This window comes from Bison bison, unplaced genomic scaffold, assembly GCF_000754665.1.
Source record: "Bison bison bison isolate TAMUID 2011002044 unplaced genomic scaffold, Bison_UMD1.0 scf7180017864263, whole genome shotgun sequence".
In the NCBI taxonomy this organism is placed as follows: Eukaryota; Metazoa; Chordata; class Mammalia; order Artiodactyla; family Bovidae; genus Bison; species Bison bison.
This window is the reverse complement of record NW_011494835.1, coordinates 5743377-5763403: the sequence shown is the minus strand read 5'-3', so window position 1 is coordinate 5763403 and position 20027 is coordinate 5743377. Positions and strand designations below refer to the sequence as shown.

At 39.1% G+C, this 20027-nt stretch overlaps 1 protein-coding gene across 1 annotated transcript in view; it reads right to left on the bottom strand.

Annotated features, from left to right (window-relative positions):
- PPP3CA (protein phosphatase 3, catalytic subunit, alpha isozyme) overlaps positions 1-10566 on the bottom strand; it is a 150435-nt gene extending 139869 nt beyond the window's left edge. The window contains exon 1 of the mRNA XM_010848290.1: positions 9955-10566. Coding sequence (XP_010846592.1) covers positions 9955-10063 — 109 coding nt within the window. The 5' untranslated portion in view covers positions 10064-10566. The remainder of the gene's footprint in view (positions 1-9954) is intronic.
- Positions 10567-20027: the final 9461 nt, after the last annotated feature.

Below are 20027 nucleotides of genomic sequence, written 5' to 3'. Positions count from 1 at the left end.
TTTTTAAATAAATCATTACAAATGGTGCTGTAAGAGAAAAAGAAAATTTTAGTTGGTAAGTTTATGTTTCCTTTATTATTACCTACAATCTTTCTTTCCATGAATCCTAATTTTACTCTGTCAGAGGACTTTGTTTATTGCAAATGTAAGAAAGACAGTTCAGAGCAGAGAGCGTTAAGAGAAATATTAAGAAAAGCTTATTAAAAAAATGTTTTCCTTTCACCTTCATATATGACGCTCATGAACTTGACACTTAAAAACCTGGTTTCCAAACCTTAAATACCTTGAGGAACAGAATGAAACAATGCTGCTATGTCTGAAACTGCCTGGTACCTGGACCACAATGTCAAATTAATGACAGAGGAGCATACCACACACCAAACTGGAGTCAAAAACTAACCATGTGATAACAGGAGCTGAAATCTTATTCAGAATACTAAAATACAATATTGTTTCATAGAAATCTCTGAAATAGACTTGATTATCCCCTGGATGTGCAGTGTGTTGCTTGCTTTTTTGTATCATCACAAAAGCAGTAAAATCCTACTTTAAAAAATACATTTAACTAGAAATGTCATTTTCATATGATAAAAGCCACATAAAGTTGTTAACTGCTGTTAACAGTTAGCAATTTATTCTTGGCCTGGATTTTTGCATTTACATATATATATCAATGTGTGCAGGTGTGTATGTATCAGTTTCCTTGGTGGCTCAGTGGTAAAGAACCCACCTGCCAATGCAGGAGATGCAGGTTTGATCCCTGGGTCAGGAAGATCCCCTGGAGAAGGAAACGGCAACCCACTCTAGTATTCTTGTCTGGGAAATTCCATGGACAGAGGAGCCCAGTGGGCTACAGTCCATGGGGTGGCAAAGAGTTGGACATAACTTAGCTGCTTAACAACAACAGCAACGGATTCTATATACACCATCTAGGCTTTAATATGAGGAATGAACACTGGACTTTTTTGAGTTTTCCTTTTTTTCCTTACTCAGCAGCTGAATTAGGTCTCAAACCTATCTGTGGATTCTGCATGACTTCATGGGGTGACGCTCACTCCATGATGCTGGTGGAGAGCCTGACATAGTAGAAGGAAAAGCTATGTAACACCCAAGACAAAAGCCACGCCTGGACTGAACTACTTAACGGCCTTCTCTCAGGGAATCTGTTTTAACATTAGCAAGATGTGTACATGAAAATCTTTAACTTACATTTTAAAGAACACATTTTATGTATGAAGGTAGTCATTTTAAATAATGGTAAAGCAGTTGTCTCAAAACTGAATATTTTTCTCATATTAATCCACTAATTAAACCACAGATTCTTCTATAAAAAGCTACTTATGACCAGTTCATGTATTTATCCAGTATGTCATTTATCAAAAATCTTCCACTTCAGCCAGGAGAAAAGAACAGAGTAAAAAGAAAACTGCTATTTAAATGATGTTACTGACAACATAGAAACATACACATTCATACATATGCATAAATACATACATACTCTGCTTAAAAGGTTCCCATGCATTTCCATTATACACACATAATTCACCGTGTGCAAATCAGCATTGTATTTACATTAAAATCAATGTGAAACAGAGGAATATTCACAGAACCATAACATAAAACCCATGGTCTCAGATGTTAACATTTAATAGGATAATAGCCTGAAACAACAAAAAAAAATTCAGTACAACATACAGGTCTGACCCTTGAGCAAAACAGGTTTGAACCTTGAGGATTCTTTCTTTTTCAATAGAAAATAGTACAGTACTGGAGGTTGGTTGACTTTGTGGGTGCAAAGCCTCATGTATATTGGGGGCCAACTGTAAGTTATATGCGCATTTTCAACCCTATAAAGGATCAGCACCCTTCAACCCCTAGTTAAACAAGGGTCAGCTCTAGTTAAATGCCATGCTATATGGTTACTCCCGAGTTTAACATTTCATGAACCCATAAAATTAATTTCTAACCCCAAATAAAATAGGAATAGATGCTATTGAACTGCCTGGGTTTTAATACTAGTTCTAGGACTTTCTAGATCAATAACCTTAGATACCATACTCAAGTTCACTGAGATCCAGTTTCCTCACTGTGAAACTGAGCTGATCACAGCACTTCCTTCATAGGATTGTGTGAAAACTCAGAGTTAAAAAGTACAGTGTTTATAATAGTGAGTGGAAAAAACAAGAACCTAACAAATGTCAGCCTCGTAGTAAAAATAACTCATTAACTTCCTACCCCAATGGAATATATAAAAAACAATTACTACCTATCATCACCATAGCTTCAGGTACATAAAAAAAGCATTCTCACTAAAATGAAAAAAGACAATTTCACTCTGGACCAGAGAAAACTTTGTTACAGCCCAGTACAAGTCTGTGGCCAGTATGTGGGAATGTCCAGTAAGAGCCTGTAAACATTACTGGATCACAAGAAAATAAAATCATTGGAATCTAAAATTAATAGGGATACTTCAACGAGAAAATGGAATGTGAGATAAGCTGGAAACACGAATATAATCTGCATTTCCTGTAGACACGGGGAGTATGTCTAGTTTTCTTTCAAGGTATCCAAAATGCTCTTTCCTTCCCTGGAAGTCTTTCAGTGTTGTTTGAAACATTACTTCTCACAGACTCACAGAATTAAGAAAACAAACTTATGGTTACCAAAGGTGAAGGGAGGGGAAGAGGGACAGTTAGAGTCTGGTATTGACATGTATACACTGTTACAAAAAAAAAAAAATGGATAACCAACAAGGACCTATTGTATAGCACAGGGATTTCTGCTCAGTATTATGTAACAACCTAAATGGGAAAAGACATTGAAAAAGAATAGATGCATGTATAAGTATCACTGAATCACTTTGCTGTACACCTGAAAGAAACACAACAATGTTAATCAAATATACCCCATATAAAATTAAGTCAAAAAATTTTTAAATATTTTTAAAAAACTCACTACTTGTCTTAAAGTCACAGTAGTATTGATAATAATATATTTCAACCTTCTCCAAAACCATCAGAGTATTATCATTGCAAGTGATCACTGTCAGATTTTAAGCGCAATAGCTTAGGGATTTTTATCTTCCTATGGAAACAACTACAGGCACTGCCTTAACAAACAGTACTTAGGTTACTGTTTGTGAAACACACTGACTCATGGCAAACTGAAAACGAACAGGGTGTACTGTGTCTTAAAGAAAAGTATCTCTACATGTAATCATGCTGCAATTGTAGTAACTATCAAATGCTTCTTCTGGATGGTGCTATATGTCTACTGATGTTAAGAGATTATTACTGACTTGTACACTGCACCCAAATGCTGAATTCCTAAGGCTCAACTATTCTTAATACTCTGGTGGCTCAGATGGTAAATAATACTATATTCATTACCACACAATTCACTTACAGATGCTTTTGATTCCAGTTTTCCTTCATTTTCGTTTAAAAGCAGACCCGGCAGTAACTTTCTACAGTCAGCTCTCAAAGAGCGTGTAAAGATAAGCACTACAAAGTTTTTCACTGGGAAAAACTCTATAAATGCTGTGCCCCAACCATACTAACACTATCGTTTGGTCCTGACCCTTACGTTATTCTAATTTTTAATTTGAAATATAATAAATTATAATTGAGTCAAAATAATGTATTCCTCCTATTTCTTGAGAACCTTGAACAGCAAGCTTAGAATTAATATGTTTTCTGCAGTAATGAGCAAGGACAAATTCCAGTCAAATGAACTGAAATGCTTCATTTTTTTCAGAGGTAGAATAGTGTATAGAATAGAGTGTAATAGCTTGGCATGAGTCACGTTGATAGATGCTTGTGCATAACAAGGTCTTCAGCTTACTAGCTATGAGACTTCAAGTCAATACTTAAATCAGTGGTTCCCACAGAGGGGTCCCAGATCAAGGAGGTCATCATGGTCTGGGAACCTGTCAGATATTCAAATTATCAGGCCCTAATCCAGAACTGGCTTCCCGAGACTCAGTGGTACAGAATCTGCCTGCAATGCAAGAGATGCAGGTTCAATCCCTGGGTGGGGAAGATCCCCTGGAGGAGGGAATGGCAACCCACTCCAGTTTCTTGCCTGGGAAATCCCATGGACAGAGGAGCCTGGAGGCTTAGAGCTCATGGGGGTCTCAAAAGTATGACACAACTTAGTGACTAAACAACAACAACTCCAGATACTAAATCAGAAAGTCTGGAGGTGAGACTCAGCAATCTGTGTTCCATAAAGCCTTCCAGGAGATTCTGATCCACGTTCAAGTTTAAGAAACTCAGATGTAAACTGAGACTCCCTTCTCTCATTTGTAAGATGGGTTTCCTAAGACCAACCTTGCAAAACAAGGGAGGAAAACAAACCAGGGAAAATGACACGCTCATGCAGTGACCGTTTATCCTTTTAACATCATCTTTAAAAAAAAAATTTTTTTAAGTCAAGGGCCCAAATTAAGGGGAATACAAACATCAAAAAACTGAGGTGCTGCTGCCGCAGGCTGAGCCTGAAATGTGCTGACCTGCCAGCAGTGGGCCGGGTACCAAAATAGGCCTCTGGCTGCAGGGCAGGCCCTAAAGATTTGGCCACTGAAATCACAAGTGGGCAAAATGCCCCAGAAGTAATATTTTATCCTCATATAAACTAAGGCCATGTTGCGTTGATAGTGACAAATGATAGTATAAAGAGAATAAACACTGATCTTCTAGTTCTCAAAAGACACTGGATTCCTACCCCCTACTTCACTCTCCCCAGAGGAAAGGCACGGGGAATTCTCCTAATTGACGTCAGCTGCTGTAAGGGAAGGAATGCCATGACCTTAAACTTGGCCACTGGTTCATTCTCACATCCAGGAACAAAGCCAGAGGGTTCTCCTGGCAACTGCCTGACATGCTAAATGGCAGGCACAGCCACCGAGGGAATCCTTTGCTGCCCTAGGGACAAATCCCCCCCTGCAGGAAACAGACAGACCAGAGAGATTAGCAGTTTGCCCAGCTGATGCTGGCCGGTCCCCTCGGCCCAGAGAGCAGAAAATGAGTTCTAAGTCATTTTCTTTCAAAGACCCAAGCTCCTGGTCTGCATCTGCTTTATAAATGAGGGAAATGTTCTCTGCTAAGTCAAAGAGAAAAACAGGAAAATATGAGAACTTGAAGGCGAGATGTAATAAATTGGATTCCTGCGTAAATCATCGTACCATATTCAAGAAGTCTTTAATGGATACTGATTAGGTAAAAATTAATCAAACATTTTAAGATCAATGTGAACTATCATTTTTGAAAGGCCCCGTAGTCAAAATCAGATCCAATTCTCCTAGCCTGCCAAAATCATTGCTGGGACACCCAGATCAAGGATGAAAGGTTCTTGATCAACAACTCTCCCAAGAGCTCCTCCCCACTCGCTCTACTCATCTCATTCAGGATTCTAGCCACAGACTTGATTGTGTAACCCCCTTACTCCAAGACCCTCTCCACTTCCCAGTGCCTGAAGAACAGTAACCAGATGTTTGAGTGCTGCTCACAAGAGATTAATATCTGACCCTGACCATCCAATTTCAGCTTCACCCCCTACCCTTTCCCCTCACACCCTTCTGAGACCTTGTCTACCGACAGCAAACCTCCACGATCATGCCTTCCCACTTTACGAAAAATATCAGTGTCTTTAATATGCTGTTTGTTGTGTCTGCTCAGAACAAACATTTTAAGATCAATGTGAACTATCATTTTTGAAAGGCCCCGTAGTCAAAATCAGATCCAATTCTCCTAGCCTGCCAAAACTGCTTCAGTTTTCTTATATTCTGACCACTGGGAGAGCAGAAACCAGGCCTTAGTCACCTGTGTATAACACATACAACCTGTACCAGGTAAGTGTTTGGTAAATTGAATTCCCAAATGGGTTGTATCTTAGTTTGGCTACTATTACAAAATATGTTTGACTGGGTGGCTGAAACAACAAACACTGATTTCTCACAATTCTAGAGGCTAGACAGTCCAAGATCAAGGTGCTAGCATATTCAGTGCTTGGTAAGGGCTCTATTGCTGGTTTGCAGATGGCCACCTTTCTACTGCACCCCCACATAGGGGAAAGAGAGAAGGCTCTCATCTCATGCACGTCTCATCAGGGCACTAACACCATCATACGGGTCCACCCCCAGAACTCATCTAAGCACAATTACTTCCCAAAGATGCCACCTTCAAAAACATCACAAAGAGGATTAGGGCTTCAACATATGACTATTGTGGGGACACAAACATTCAGCTCATAACAAATTGCCACACAGATATTTAGCCACATTTTTTAATGATCCATTTGTATGTCTGCAAGGGAACACAGAAAACTTCAACTCAATTTAAAAAAAAAAGAAAGATTCAAAAAGAAGGAAAATACTTTCCTTCACAAAATTGCCTCCAATATAGAAACACATACTTCAAATTAAATCTCTGAAACAGCCATCATTCCAATCAAGCGAGTTTAGAGGAAAGAGCAAAATGTGACTCATACCTCCCTTGTTTTGATTGGGGACCCATAACTAATCCTCATCTCTACTCCCATGGCAATGGTTCCTGGCTTATCTAAATCTATGCTTCAGGAGGGTAAGGTACACAGAGCTTTATCTCCTTCCCCAGGGGACACATGGGAGGAGCCAGGTTGGGACTAGGCAGTTTCCTGGTCTTTCTCCAAAATCAAAAGTACAGAATTTTAAAGGAAGAAAATCCTAAATGAACATAAACTTTTTACCACTTTAAAAACAATTGAAGTGGAGGGAATATGGGAAGTTGGACAGCTTTGTAAATTTAAACATGAAAAAAATGCTAAAGGAATGAAATAGAGTCCAGATTTCAAATTAACAGGACACTAATATCTGGATTTTTCTTTAAGTGGGAGCAAACCATGCATGGATGTTAGCACAACTCTTCTTTAAACATCTAAGAGTGAAATGTTTTTTATTAATAAAAAGTAAGAGAAAAGAAGAGGGAAAGCTGGGGAGTGGATTTTGTGCATAATTATAAAATATTTGCCATTTGTTTAGTTTTGTGATGTTACGTACCTGCTCCAGTTCAAGTTGAATTCCAAAAAAGAAAGTTACTGGTCAGTTCCTACCCACACCACTCACCTTACATTTTAGGAATCTGACATGCGTGAGAGACTATTTCTAATACCACTTGAAAACCACCACATGGTCAGGCTTCAGGCCTTTCCTCCCTACATTAGAAGTCCTTGCTTCTCTGCTAAGTCCTTGATTCTTTCCCTTTAATCTTTTTTCACAGATTCTTATTTATAAACTCTAATATTTTCTTTTTTCTCCCTCTCCTCTTCTACTTCTTCCTCTGAATTGTTTCTTAAGGTCTCCATTTTACTTAAGTGTGGAACTCTGAACTATATAAAGAATTCACTACCCTGAAGATTTGGAAGGATAAACTATGCCTTTTACTGCATAACCCAGTGTCAGTAAAGTATAACTTTATTGATTCAGTTATTCAAATAATAAACATTCTAAAAATAAAAATTTAGCTGCATGTTCAGCTGTCCAGATGAAATAAAATCTCAGAATAAAATCATGTATCATAAAATGTTACAAATAAATTCTAAGAAGCATCTTGAAATACAAAGGCACAGTAATTTTCTCCAATCAGTATACCCTGATTTTACTTTGCAGTCCTGTGTTTCAGCTTGCAAGCTCATGGGTGGGAATGCAAAGCTATGAATTTAGCTTTCTGGTAAACTATATGCAAAAGAAGTTTTTTTTTCCCCCCCTTTTAATGGAAATATTAAAATAAATCACCCCTACTACTTTTATTCCATATCTTTATAGAAAAGGGGGAAAGATATCACTGCAATGGAATCTTCTACCTTAGAATCATACCTTCATCAAGAAATAAAACACTTCTCTAGTGAAAGGGTTTTTCCTGCTTGGGTTATATTTCACTAGTGATACATATTTTGTGATGTCTCCATAGCTACTTCTGTCACTATTTAAAAGACTTTGTATTTTTTCTCCCCCAGGGAAAGTTATACATCATCGAGTCCTGATTTCTAAAGTCTCTTCATATCTATGTTCTGAAATTTGCCAAAGTGACAGCTGCTATCTCTCTAGAAAGAATGACGCCCAACCTCTACTGAGCATGAGGGCAGTTAGTCAACAGACCCCAGAAAGGTTCAGGGATAAAACATCACGAACTTAACTTTTACAGAATGCTATGTGTTCTCTTAAGACAGAGCCTCATCAAATAGATGAGCTGAGTGCATCCAAGAAAATACATCCCCTTAAATGCTTATTTCACATGTTTTCTTTTAGTTATAATTACCACCTTCATTAACACCTACTGGCTCATAAGTGAGTCTAACATGAATTCTTCATTGAGGTCTAACATGAAGGTCTAACATGACCTTCATTGGAGGTCACACATTATCACGTGAAATGGAGAAAAAAATCATGATATTATAACATATACTATTTATCATATTATATCATAATAAAATATTAAGCCATTCATTCTTACAAAAACCAAATAATCCAAATGATACAGAGATCATTTAAAGCTACTATTTTGCCATCTATTTATTGGTGGAATATACAGTTTTTTAAGGTAGCTTCTTTGCTGATGGATTCCATGCTACTATTTAGATGTTAAAATTTTCTCATATTTTATTATCTAAGAAAGTAAAGCATATTCATATTTGTTTTGTTCTTGTATGTCCACAGTGTCTGTAAGTCAAAGATAATAAGGCATGACTGCATTTTAACACATGGAAAATGGGGATCATTGTCATGCACACAAGGTAAACACTGACTGCTACCTGGCCCCAAACACATTCATTATTTTTTTGAATTACAAATAAGAGAAATATTATGGCTAACCCAAAACAAAATGTATATGTCAATTTCTTTGGAATAGGAACATTCAGAGGTATTATGATCAAAGAAGGTAGTCTGATATTCAAGAGCGCTTATCTTGCTCCAAGCAGTCACCTTCAAAAATATATTTCAAGGCCAATAATATTAAAAATATATGAAGGTTTTGAAGAAAGAAGCAATCAGTTGTATATATATTTCAAAATTCCTTTTTATTTATAAAAGGATAAACTCCTATGTTTAAATTTTTCCCTTTGCCAGAGTGATAATAGTTAAGGAGAAAATACATGCTTTTGAGCTTCTCTAAAAACAAATACCTGAAAATTTAGCAAACTTCACAAAGTATAGCTGAAAAGTCTCCACTAACTGACCCTCTATACCATACTAAACTTTTTGACAAGATTTAATTATTATGGTCTAAGAGAAGTTCCACTTATGCAAAGTATGAATCTGCTCTTAAGGAGTGAAAGAACAAAAACCATTCAAAAAACAGACATATTTTCTAGGCACAGAATGCTATAGGAAGGAGAGAAATCTGGTCCTCTTCCTCAAGTTCAGTGGTTCTCAAACTTTAATGTGCATCAGGGGCACCTACATGACTTGATGAAACAGGTTGTTAGGTTTCACCCTAAAAATCTAGAGCAGTATGGTTCTGGGGTGGGGGCTGAGATGGTATGTTTAATAAGTTTCCAGGTGATGACGACAGTGATGCTAGTCTAAGACGAACTACTGCTCTAACTTAGCACGTAACCACTGTGGAAATATCCCTATGCTTTGTCTGATCTTTCCCAATGAATACCTTGGATTCCTCATGACAGTTAGTGTTCTACTAACAAAATATCACTTAGTTAAGGTTTTACTTCAGAACACCTCCATCACCTCTAAGCTGTACACTAGTCTATAGAGCATCACATCATATGGCTATTTAATACATGAAAATAAAAACATTTTACATATGTATAAAATCTTTAGTTCCTAATGTACAGATTTGGCGGTAAACGAGCAAGATGATGAAGGTCTTTGAAGACTCAGTGGTATCTAAGACTTTTGATTTGAAGTTATAAACTGCAAGTGTGGGTTCCAAGTGGACAGCCTTCATCCTCAGGCCTTACCTGTGACTGGAGCATCAATATCCAGCAAGTTTTTTTCCTGTCGAAGAATTGAAGCCCCCTCTGTTATTATTCTCAATGCGACAGTCTCTTCGAGCCTGCCCTCCTTCATGAGATGTGCCTTTAAGATATCCACACGAGGTTTCCCATCATTATCAAACACTTCTTTTGCCGTAAGCCGGTGACTTGGAGGAAATGGGACAGCTGAAAGAGAAGAAATAAAAGGATCATATTAATTGAAACTCAACAACAGAAGATGTAATAATAGCTACCAAATATCTATCCCTATCACTCACCACCTATTGGAGCATTTTTAAAGTTCATATCAAAATATGATCCAGGGCTATCAAGAACTAAAGACTGCCTTCCTCAATTCAAGATGTAATGTGACTGCTGAAAGGAAATGTGTAGTTCTTATTCATCCAGTACCTAGCTCATTCATCTAAAAGCTACTGATTGAGTGAATAACAAAAACAAGAGTTACTTGTTTGTTAGGCAAAACAGCAGAAGAAAAGCAAAAGAAAAGACTTACTATCCAAGCATCCATTCAATTTTGACTCAGGTAAAGATGTTTCTCCACTAAAAAGCAGGCTCCTCCACTGGGATAGAGGAATGAGAAACAGCCTGCCAGACCAGATTTCCAACCAGTGGGAGTCACATCCCTGAATAAACGGACTGACTCACTGTTTAAGGAGAGAGCAAGAATCTGAGACTGAAAATGCAGAAACACACCGAATACCAAACAGAAAACCAGGACTTGTATGTGCATGTATGAAAGGAAACTCTTGAACAGCAGGAGGACAGTACCACATGGAAAAGAGACACTGGCATTTAGGAACAGAGGTTGAACCCAGGTCTTCTGCATTGTAGGCAGATTCTTTACCATCTGAGCCTCCAGAGAAGCCCCCAGAAAGTGTTAGAGGCATAGTCCTCCAGGCTTCTCTGTCCATAGAATTCTCCAGGCAAGAATACTGGAGTGGGTTGCCATTCCCTTCTCCAGGCATCAAACCTGTGTCTTCCAGATTCTTTACCGTCTGAGCCACCAGAGAAGCCACATGATGTAATGTCAGATCCCACTTATTCTCAGATTTAGAGCCAAACATACTCTCTTCCAACCATGCACCTGCCTTTTTAACAGTGAGACAGTCTCTTGCAGCTACTGTCATTCTTCACATCTCTGAATACATTCATTCACTCATTTAGCCAGAGGATAGTCACTAAATTCCTACAATGTGCCAGGACATCCAAAGGTATGGATCAGAGATCGTATTATAAAGGTTAATAAATGGCAAATAAGTCCTTCAGTGGGGGAAACTCATTATTTCTTTATTTTACACAAGGATTCCTTTACAGGATAACTCAGACCTATCAGAAATATCTGGAAGAAGCACCAACACTGTTTCATATTAACTTTCACCTGCCATGTGCATTATGCCATATGCATAAGAACTCCATATGAAGCTCCTCTCTTAACGTATGGATTAAATGTAGGCCACTTACCTCTTAAGAGTGTTTCTCAAAGAAGCAAGATTTATAGTAGACCTATGCCAAGACATTGTGTGCAATCTAACAGCACAGATTTGTTATCCAGGAGAAATTACAACTACTTAAGAGAGAAGGAAAATCAGGAAATGAACATGTACTAATGGATGCAAGCTTGGTTTTCCTAACAATCCAAGCATATCTATTGAACTGTGCTACCAAGATGAAGTGGCAGCGGCATGTGTAGGGCTTTCATGGTCAGATGAATGCGGGTGCAAACCTTGGCACAGAGCCCTCACCAGCTACGCGACCCTGGAAAGCTAAATAACCTCCTTTGTCTTCAGTTAAGGCATACCGACTCAGCGGACATGAATTTGAGCAAACTCCGGGAGTTAGTGAAGGACAGGGAAGCCTGGTGTGCTGCAGTCCATGGGGTCACAAAAAGTTGGACACAACCTAGCAACTGAACAGCAACAACGACCTCACCTGTAAACTGGGGATTATATCTATCTGAGGACTTTTATAATAACTAAAGTAAATAGTAACAGTAGTAGCTAACATTTATAGAGTGTTTTATTTTATGCCAGGCATTGTTTGGTTAATAAAGTCAGACACAACAATAAAGCTGTAAGATGAGTAAGCCATAAGTACAAGTGTTTATATATAAACTTATTTGGTCCCAATAACATTACTCTGGGGGAGAAACTTGAGACAAAAATCTTAAACACCTTGCCCAAGATAATCACCTAGTGATTTATATGTAGACCCACTGAGCATAAACTCTGGCAGTCTGATGCCAGAATACTTGTGTTAACAGCTTCACCACACTGCTTCCCAGAACGTACTTAAGACAGTGCTTCATAATTAAAAAGTGATGAGTAAACCACTTTCTAGAATAGAAATTCCAATGAATCCTGAGAGATATTTCTAATACAGACTACTTTTATTTTCAAAAATTATTTGGAATAGCTTATAGTAGAACAGGTATATAATACAAAAGCAAAAGGTGAAATATAAGACAAAATGCACACAGAAAAGGAATCACAAGTCTAGTATACTATTTGGCTGTGCTGTGAACAATGTCTATATAGTTATGTGTGCTGTGCTTAGTCGCTCAGTTGTGTCCAACTCTTTGCAACCCCATGGACTGTAGCCCTCCAGGCTACTCTGTCCATGCGGATTCCCCAGGCAAGAATAGTGGAGTGGTTTGCCATGCCCTCCTCCAGGGGATCTTCTAGTTATAGTGCTGTAAAAACCAATATTTATAACCTTCTTAAATACACCCATTACTAAAATGTCTGTATTATTTTGGTAAGTGTGGTAAGTCCTGTTGGGTACAGAGTACAAACTATAATCCAAAGAGCAGAGGGCTTTCCCACTATATCTCTTAAGTTGTATGATTTTTTTCTCCAGTGTTTTGTTTTATACAGGTTTTGAATTTCTTTAATTTTTATTGTGTGTACTGAATACTGCATATTTACTATTCTAATTGCTTGCTCTAATTTACCACAAATAAAAGACCTGTTAATCACATACTGTAACATCAAAGTATAGTATAAAATAAAGAAAAACAAAGTTCAAGAATTAAATGAAGAGGAGAAAAAAGAAAAAAATGAAGTCATTAGACTTCTGGCACTTGGGGAGTATTTTGTTCATTTTCTTTGCCCTCCCTTCTTTTCTTGCCTAACAAAATGTGCAAACATTTCAGTGGCCACATTTCTTTACCTGGGTCTTTATATTAGGTTTGAAATTAGAAAACACCTTACCTGGTAGCTACTCAAAATTCCCCAGAGGTATCATAGGGGTAGAAATGAGGAAACTTCAAAAGGACACTTGGGGTAAGACCATGAGTTGACTTTTTTCCCCCTTAGAGAGTTTCTAAGGTATGAACTGGATGACTGTCAAGGTTTAAGTGACTCCGCAAAACTGTCAGGCAAGAAACACAGGAACATAGGAGGGAAGGAGGCTGATTTATTGTTAGGCACTGGGTCTCTGTCACACACACTGTGCTATGTGTTCAGCTGCTCGGTCGTGTCTGACTCTTTGCAGCCCTGTGGACTGTAGGCCCCCAGGTCCTCTGTTGATGGCATTCTCCAGGCAAGAATACTGGAGTGATTTGCCATTTCCTACTCCAGGGGTCTTCCCGACCCAGGGATCCAACCCATGTCTCTTGCGTCTCCTGCACTGCAGGCAGATTCTTCACCATTGGCACCACCACGCACTAGTGGCCTTATTAAAGGGGTCAAAGGTTAAAAAGAGCCGAAGCATTTAAGAAGGTGAGAGGCAAAAGGAGAGCACCCCAGGTAGGGTGTGACCTTCATGAATTAGACTTTCTCCAAGTCGCTAGGTTCTCTCAAGGCCAAGATCCCTGCAGTAACAGATGCTCCCACCTTTCACTGCATCTCTTACCTGCCAGTAACTGCTATTCCTAAGGTAACTGGCGAAGGTAAAGCCACCTGCATTGAGATACTGGAAATGGTTCCAAATACACAGCAGTGAGAAAAAAGAGGGAAAAGGCCAATCAAAGGTCTCTATTTCCAACCAAATGATACAGACACTGATAGGATGGGCTCCTTAACTAGTTAAACAGATGGCAATGCCTGCAGGGAACCAAGATGCGGTCAGCCAGAGAGAAGTTCTCTAGGACAAAACTAAGAGTGGGCTAATATTTGTGTATTTGTGCACCTTTTGGCTTCATAAAGAAAATATCAGCCATACAAAGGTCACATTTATTTGCTTTCTCTTCTTACCCAGCATCCTACAAACAGACCTGTGCCAAATACTGAACAAAAACTTTGTGGACTAAACAGTCCACTGTGTTTAGAAAACATTTCTTCCATTAACTCACTGTATTTTCTTTGGGATCCAAAATCACTGCAGACAGTGACTGCAGCCATGAAATTAAAAGACACTTGCTCCTTGGAAGGAAAGCTATGACAAACCTAGACAGCATATTAAAAAGCAGAGACATTACTTCGCTGACAAAGGTCTTTATAGTCAAAGCTACGGTGTTTCCAGTAGTCATGTATAGATGTGAGAGATGGACCATAAAGAAGGCTGAATGCCAAAGAATTGATGCTTTTGAAGGGTCGTGCTGAAGAAAATTCTTGAGAGTCCCATGGACAGCAAGGAGACCAAACCAGTGAATCCTAAAGGAAACCAACCTTGAATATTCATTGGAAGGACTGATGCTGAAGTTGAAGCTCCAATACTTTGGCCATCTGATGTGGAGAGCCTATTCATTGGAAAATACTCTGATGCTGGGAAAGACCAAGGGCTGGAGGAGAAGGGGATGACAGAGAATAAGATGGTTGGATGTCATCATTCAACCATGACTCAATGGACATGAGTTTGAGCAAGATCTGGGAGATGGTGAAGGACAGGGAAGCCTTTGCAGTCCATGGGGTTGCAAGGAATCAGACATGACTTAGAGACTGAACAACAACACTTGATACAACAAAATGGGATTACCCCTTCCCTCCTTTCCTTTGAGTATGACCACAAGCTGCTTTCACTGATAGATGAGCAGGCCAAGGTTGGAAGAATTAAGTTTGTGCATGCTAATAAAAATTCTGAAATAACTGTTGATGTTTGGGCTGACTCCAAAACAATTTTCTCAAAATTGCCTGTTAAGAATATGGTGTCACCAAAGACTTCTTAGAAGCATCCTAAAAATAACCAGAAACCTTCTCAGCTTTCCCTATTTCATAATTCCCATTAGGTGTCTTTTTTGTTATTGTTGTCAAATAAAAGCAACATGGCTAAAATATGGGACATGTAAGTCCTTGACTGATTCCTGCCACAAATTACGACATGCTGGACTAGGATTGTGTTCCCATGTCACCGACTGTGGAAATCTGTCAAAGACTCATTTCCAACGGATAGGACATGATATTGCCTCTTTCCTATTAGCTGGTCCCACCAGAGTGCTCATCTGTCTGATGGAGTATGTGTGTCCGTGTGTGCTCTAGGTTGTGCTCAACTCTTTGCAACCCCATGGACTGTAGCCTGCCAGGATCCTCTGTCAAAGGCAAGAACACGGGAGTGGGTTGCCACTTCCCAGCCCAGGTATCACACCTGCGTCTCCTGCATTGGCAGGCAGATTCTTTACCACTAGTGCCACCAGGGAAGCCTTGCTATCTGATAGGGAGGAAGGTGAAAAGTCTAGGAACCAAAGTCACATGCATCAATAATGGCATCTATATAACAATTATTGAAGGTCTTGTCGATTAGGCATTCACCAGTAGAGAAACTCATCACAAGTCCAAAAAGCCTGTAGCCAGAGTATTCCTAGCCCTGGGTTCTGGCTGACTATGTGGACCACACCTCAGAGTCACGGTCCCCTGAGAGTTGGGCTAGAGGTCAGTTTTATACAACTACGCAGTTGCCTCAGTAGCCACAGGTGATCCATATCACCCTGTGGTAGACCCAGGTACCTGACTTTCTGTTTCTCAACTCTGAGCCACTGTGACCACTGCTGAAGGAATTCCTACAATTTGACAAGAAATATTCATGAGTCACTGTCATGGTGACACCTCCCGTCACTGGAAGGAAAAGGAGGATACCTGCTGCCTGACCTCTTCCTGAACTAGTCTTACAAATGCTGACAAGAGAGAACCACAGGCATAAGAAAACACTGAACCAAGTGATTTTTCAAATCTTGGTTTGGCTTTAAAGTTTTTGTTTGTTTCCTCAAACAAAATGACGCCCAGAAATGTAAGGATATCCAAAAGAAACAAGAGCCTAAAGCAGACAGTTTGTTTCCCTTCTTCCCTATGATGGCTGTTAAAGTGTGCTCATAAAATTGTGGGGCTCTCTGGAGTAAAATTAGAAAACTCCCAATTTAGACCAACTGCTGAGCCCCCACAGTAAACATGAAGGACATGAAGCCCAACAGAGAGGAACAGTGAACTGTCCAAGGTCACAGGATTAGTCAGTGGCAAAACCAACACCACATTTAGGTCTCCTGGTCTATCTTCCAGCACTTTAGCTCCAGGTCTGTTCTGACCAGTATAGAATTGACTGGCCACATGATGGCCAAACGCTTGGAGAGCAGTCAGTTCAAACCAAGCAGTGCTATGAAGCTACAAGACACCCTGAATTTAGAACACTTGATACAAGGGGGAAAAGACTGTCAAATATCTCTTTCAACATTCCTATTCTGATTACATGTTTTAATAAGAAGATCTATTGGGCTACATAATAGGTCCCATTAAAATTATTTCAAACTCTTCCTCTTCTTAATTTCACTACTGCTGCTGCTGTTGCTGCTGCTGTTAAGTTGCTTCAGTCGTGTCCGACTCTGCGACCCCGTGAACAGCAGCCCACCAGGTTCCTCTGTCCCTGGGATTCTCCAGGCAAGAATGCTGGAGTGGGCTGCCATTTCCTCCTCCAGTTTCACTACTAGAATATTTAAATTGCATAAATGGTTTATATTCCATTATTATTGAACAGTGATGCAGCCTTCTGAACAAGTAAATGAGAACAGGGTGAGTGATGGAAAGTATATTCTTCACTGTTTCTCCTCTTTCCACTTCAGTTCCTGCAAAACTTCAAACGATCTCAAAAATGACTGCATGTTGGAATTGGTTTTAAAAATAAATGATGCCAGGCTCAGCCTCTAGAGCTTCTGATTTAACTTGTCTCGGGTAGGGTCAGGACAGTGGCAGGTTTTTAACAGAAGCCCAGGAATATTAATGTGCACTCCAGACCTATCTATATCCTAAGTAAAGACAAACAAAACGCCAGGCAGTTTAATTCCCCCACCTAAACATATGCTCCACGATGTCAATCAGCAGCAGCAGATACAATGTCTCTCTGCAAGTGTAGACCTCTATTTCACCTCTCTCTGTAATAAGAATGTGTCCAGGAGCAACTCTGTCCCATATTTCACATGGCTACTGTCTGCACAAGGCCTGTCTGAGACACTTACGTCAGCACATGCTAAGAGAACAGCTTAAGGAGATCACACGTCACACGTAACTTAAAACACACTCTCGCCTGGCCTCCACAGATGGGTACTCCATTTATTCCCTCCTGGACACTGGTATATGTCACAAACTATTATTCTAATCTAACCATATCAATCAAGCAATCGATTGGCCATTAAGTCTTTAAGCACCTACTATGCATGGTATTGGGCTCACAGGTGACACTAGTGGTAAAGAACCTACCTGCCAATGCAGGAGACACGGGTTCGATCCCTGGGTTGGGAAGATCCCCTGGAGGAGGAAATGGCAACCCACTCCAGTATTCTTACCTGGAAAACCCCATGGACAGAGGAGCCTGGCAGGCTACAGTCCACAGGGTCCCAAAGAATCAGACACAACTGAAGCAACCTAGCACGCGCAGGCACTGTATTCCACGCTATGCAGTGACAAGGGTCGGGGAGAAGTGAGCGAAGGAAAACAAACACAAACAGGGCCAGACTCTAAAGAGCTTGCTATGAAGTATAATCATTAGCTTTTGCTTCAGATAGATGGCCAAGTGTTAAACCACAAAACCTAAGAGCAAAATTTAAAGAAAATGAGAGATGATATAAGCAGTAAGGAAAAAAAAAGTCTTTATGTGCCTTAAATTTATGCTTGGGTTCCTAGAAACCTTATCTATAGTCATACATTTCTTTTCTCTAAAGTACTGAATAAATATCTAATTCTTTAGATGACTCTGTCTTGAAAGTAAGTAATAAAAAAACAGAATATGCTAATTGTAAGATACAGTATTCCAGCTGCAATATACAAAAGTAGCTCCATCATCAGTAATTTAATACATGGAGTCTGATCCTATTTCTGAACAGAGTGACTGAAGTGAAAGTCACTCAGTCATGTCTGACTCTTTGAGACCCCATGGACTATATAGTCCATGGAATTCTCCAGGCCGGAATACTGGAGCGGGTAGCCTTTCCCTTCTCCAAGGGATCTTCTCAACCCAGGGATCGAACCCAAGTCTCCTGCATTGCAGCCAGATTCTTCACCAGCTGAGCCAAAAGGGAAGCCCAAACAAAGTGATGGGGAAATACTAGTGATTTTTTACTAAATTTTCTTTGGGTTCTAACACTGAGCAATTAGGTTTGCTCTACATTCTTCTAGGTTTAAAAATATTCTATCAGTATGGGGATACATATTTATTATCCATGCACAAAATGTCTATATGCAAAGAACATGTTGTGTGGGAAAGAGAGCTTAAAAATTAACCACAGCTGGCCTTTAAGAAAAACTGTAGAAAGGTATTTACTAGGTTCCTACTTGTGCTACTCCTGTGGATATTCATCACTTGTTTGTTTGAAAGCCTATGGCTTTCATTATAGATATGGTGATGGTGGTTGTTTAGTCGCTAAATTGCGTCTGACTCTTTGAGACCCAGTGGACTGCAGTCCATCAGGCTCCTCCGTCTATATGGGATTTCCCAGGCAAGACTACTGGAGCTGGTTGCCATTTCTTTCTCCAGGGGATCTTTCAGATCCAGGGATCAAACTCGCTTCTCCTGTTTGGCAGGAAGATTCTTCACCAATGAGCCACCAGGGAAGCCCATTATAGGTATCAGCGGTTGTCAAATTGAAACATGCTTGCCCATCTCAAGTACGGTTGACTATTAATCTTGTAAAGAGAGACATGCAGCCCCACTTAAGCCAAAAAATTCTTCACTTAGGTTTATAAATAAAACTTCAATTTATTAACTTATTGTTGGTTTTTTTTTCCTTGTTTATCCTTAGCAGATACCTCTTCACCTATCCTCTCTGAATACTACCACACAGATCCTGAGCTTTAAAATGTATTCAGTGCACAGGTACTGATCATTTCACTAGCAAACTGAACACCTCACTTGGTTCTCTTGAATGTTTACATGCATATAACGTACAACACAATGGTATTTTATGTAACGTCCCCATAAATGTCAATAAAAGGGCACTCTGGTACTGGAGATATTTATTAAAACAAGCAATTTATTTCTCTGACTTACAAAACATATTATTATACACAGTACTTTGTGAACCTAAATCTGAAATGTACTAAATGCCAAATCTTCAATAAAGATCAGATATGAATTAATGCAAATAATTATTTTCCAACAACAAGGGATCAGTAATTAATGAAAATGTGCACCTTAATGATCAGAAGCTCTTTTAACTGTCTGAATTCCAAAATAATTTTCCTTTAAAAATACCCATTAATATATAGCCACTCCCTATCCTTTCCACATAGAGCTTTTCTTATTTTCTGGCCACTACACATTCTTGAATAGGAGGACTCAAAGACATGGTCCACAGCTCGCTCCACATGAGGTCCTGGGCTGTTCTGTCACAAAACTCCTTTGAAGTTGTGATATTTTGTTTAGCTCATTTAATTACTAGAAAAATTGCAAGTGGCTTACATAATAAATTATGCAATAATGATTCAACATGAAAGATTACTTAACAGTCTTATTTTAACTTTCAAAATATCTCAGCATTATGTTAAAACTAAAATGAAATATGATTTTTTAGTTAAAATTTAAAAGTTCTGTGTACAAGTTCTGTGATTAACCTGTGGGTAAAGCCAATAATAAATTATATTTATACATGTACAAGATAAAAACAAAATCATATTTAGTGGTAC